This window comes from Carica papaya, chromosome 2 (assembly GCF_054855325.1).
Source record: "Carica papaya isolate Zhongbai chromosome 2, ASM5485532v1, whole genome shotgun sequence".
Taxonomy (NCBI): Eukaryota; Viridiplantae; Streptophyta; class Magnoliopsida; order Brassicales; family Caricaceae; genus Carica; species Carica papaya.
The window spans coordinates 22713018-22716443 of record NC_142310.1 but is presented as its reverse complement, the minus strand read 5'-3'; the positions used below and the strand labels follow the sequence as shown (position 1 = coordinate 22716443).

The window sequence follows — 3426 nt, the reverse complement described above, 5'->3', positions numbered from 1 at the left end:
GGAGTGGAACATTATATTATTATTATTATTATTAGGGTTGTTATGTTGTCGGTGTTAAAGGTGGTGGGGTCGCCACCACGACAACCACCACTAGGATCTGCCCAATGTGGTTCGCTTGCTTTGCTGGGTTTTGGGTGTGGAAATTATTAATATTTATATTATAATAATTAACGAATACGGTGTTAATTATTTATTCTTTGGATTTTATGCTTGTTAAGGTTTGTGTGGTGGACATGTTTGGAGGAAAGTCACAGCACTTGTCAAGGGGAAGAAAAGTAAAAGAATGAAGGCATTAGAATTAGAACACATGGGGGGGTGGGGTCCTTGACAAATTTTTCAATCTCATCAACTAACCATTTGATTAGAAATATGGAAAATGGATGTATCTCAATTAGTCCAGTCCAATTAAGTAACGTAATTCTTACTTTATAAATATTTATACAAACATTATGGAATATGTTCATAAATTCTCTCCTTTTTTATATGATTATAAAAATATATATATATATATATCGAATTTTGGTTCAACTGGTGAAGGGAGTTATGACGTATGAAGAATCTTTGGAGCCACGCATTTATTCTTTTAAATAATAAAAAAAAAAAAAAAACTTATATTTTTAACTTGGTTGGAATAGTCATTACGTAATTTTTGTATCTCACAGTTAAAATAATTAATAATCTCACAATTCCATACTCAAAAAGAGAATTACTAATGTATAAAAATGTGAAAGGAAAATGAAACAATAAATAATTCTAAAACTTATTGAAATCCTAAATTTTTTAAAAAATTATTAATTTTACCAATTCACATCTAATAATCAAAATGTTTATAGAGGATTTATAAACCATACGGTGTAGATACCGTGATTTGGTCGTTAAAAACACGATCGATAATCTGTCGATGCATGAATCGCGTTTGTTTTCTCTGCAGCTCTCAATTTCAAAAATTCATGATTTTCTCAACTCTAATTCAAACCATGTAAATTTGGTATTTAGGAAAGTTGGCTGAAAGACTGGAAAAAAGGGGGTCAATAAGCTACCACCAGGCAGGAACTAATGAATTCTAAATAATTCTCTTGTCTCTCCTCTTCTACTTCAATTACATGCTAACAATTTCAAACTTATAAATATGGTGGATCTTCTTCACCTTGTAATAAAACTCTTAACAACTTGTTCAAAAATAGTCCTAAACTTTATAAGATGACCATATGGAAACTCTTAGTTCTATAATTAACTGGTAAAATATTATTTTCTCAAGGTGGGTAGTGCAATTAGTCATGGCTACTTGGATGGACATTGAATTACTAAACAAAAAAAAAAAAAAAAAAAAAAATCAATAAATATATTTCAAGTAGTCTTTTTTTTTTTTCTCCTTTTCAAATTACTTAGTTGATATGTGTTGGTTCCATGAGGTTGATTTGAAGGTGTTGGGGAAGTTAATTCTTTGAAACAAAACAAATATTAGTGAATTGATTGTGTAATTTGGATATCAAATTGGAGTATTAATTATTATGTCAGAAGCAAAAAAAAAAAAAAAAAAATGTTTTATAATCCCGTCCCAAATATTACAAAAAAGGGTCATGTTTATTCTTAAGAAATAGTTTTATCCATTGATGTATTGGATTCATAGAAAATGAATCATTAAAAAAATTCCCAATATTTTAAACAAAAATTGTTTTAAAAAATAATTTCATTAATTGATTTGTCGGATAATTAGAAAACAGTGTTTGGAGATGGATCATCAACGCTGTTTTGTTTTGATGTAGAAGACAAAGAAACAAACAAAATAAATTGTTAATGTAATGAATTCTCTGTGGTAACGTATTCACTGGATGAATTGTAATTATGCGGTAGCTTCCTGTTATGGAGAACAAAAAAGTGATTCATTGGAACAAGAGCTTCTTTTCTGGTTTGTATACTCTCTCTCTCTCTCTCTCTTAATATGGTTGCTTGATACATGATTCAACCGGTGCTATTGATTCTAAGCACGAGCTTTTATTATCGTTTTCAGCTTTATATATCTATATATATATGTCGGTCGAATTTGCTTGAAATTATGATGCACTCTGAGCTTCTAAGAAAGCATTGAAATCCTCCCTAGCCTTGCGCAGCCTAGGCGTAATGCAAGAAGAACCAGGAGACGCTGGCAACGATGTCGAAGATGTTGAAAACCTTACATGCCGAGGAGACTCATTGCATTTTCTCCCTGTGTTGCTTCTCGACCCATTTTTCAGCACCCCTTTAACGTCTTTGTCAAACACAAAAGCAGCAGAAATTGGCGAATGAGCATCGTTGGCGCTACTCCTAATCAACTCCATTGGGAGATCGAAGTACATGCTCATGGACTCCACCTCTTCATCCGGTACTATGGCTGATGAGGCCCATGAACCACACTCAAATTTCTCCAACGAAACCCTCCTCGATATCACATTAACCAGGCTATCCTCCTTTCTTGCTCTCACAGGCTTACCCTTGCCGAACCCTGGGAGGTACAGGCATAGTGCGCTGCATTTGAATCCATCCTCCTGCGCATCTATCCTTTTGCTACCATCATCTTTCCTAGCCTCATCAGTTTTGGCCTGATGCTTCTCAAATACTGTACCAGTTGGCTTATGCATCCAAAGATCAAGTTCATCGGTTGGTACACTTGCTCTTCCTTCACCACTCGACTTGCTCCTCCGGAACCTCTCATCTGGTGCAAGATTCAGATGCTCCAGCTTCTCGACTTGACGGGGAGACATCTGACTTTCATTCTTCCACTTCTTCTTAGACAAAACTGAGCTGAACCGAGGGGATGAACTTGTAGAGTTTGGAAGGCTATAGCTTAGAAACTTGGCATTTGATGCAGGGCGCATCCTAGTATCTACTGCAGGAGAGAGCATCAGACTAAAGCTAGCCTCTCCAGCTGCTGATCCCTGCAATGAGATTGGATCAACCAAAATCTGCTTTTCCTTTTCTAGACTCTCCTTCTTTACTAGGATATTAGCTTCTTCCCTGCACACTTGACGAGGTTCTGGAATGCAACTGTCAGCCATGGAGTTCTGAAAGGCACACAACAGTTAACGGATGACACACAGGATTATTACTACTTAAAAGGGTATGAAGTTGGTAGCATGTCTAATGACATCTCAGTCGTGATATCCATGTTCCCATCAATCTCTCAATCCATTCATATACGTGATACGTGGAGAAAAGAACAAAAAAACACCAACCTGTCTTTCTAAAAAAGTCAACTAAGAAGCGGCTACCCACAACTCTGTCCTTTCCTTTCTCTTTTAAAACTCAAGGATTCCGATGAGAGCTAACCCTTGTCTTTGTACAATGCAAAAGGGTAGCACGAACTAAATTATATTAACAGCTTAATGAGTTTGTGCCTGTAAATAGACTGTTGAAGAAAGAAAAACTACTTTATTTGAGAAAAGAAAA

The 3426-nt window shown here is 35.3% G+C and overlaps 1 protein-coding gene across 1 annotated transcript; it reads right to left on the bottom strand.

The window, feature by feature from the left end:
• Positions 1 to 1939: 1939 nt before the first annotated feature.
• Positions 1940 to 3156, bottom strand: LOC110811543 (uncharacterized). The gene has a single exon (XM_022038079.2). It carries the CDS (start codon positions 3033 to 3035, stop codon positions 2055 to 2057), a length of 981 nt encoding a protein of 326 aa, XP_021893771.1. The 5' UTR covers positions 3036 to 3156; the 3' UTR covers positions 1940 to 2054.
• Positions 3157 to 3426: the final 270 nt, after the last annotated feature.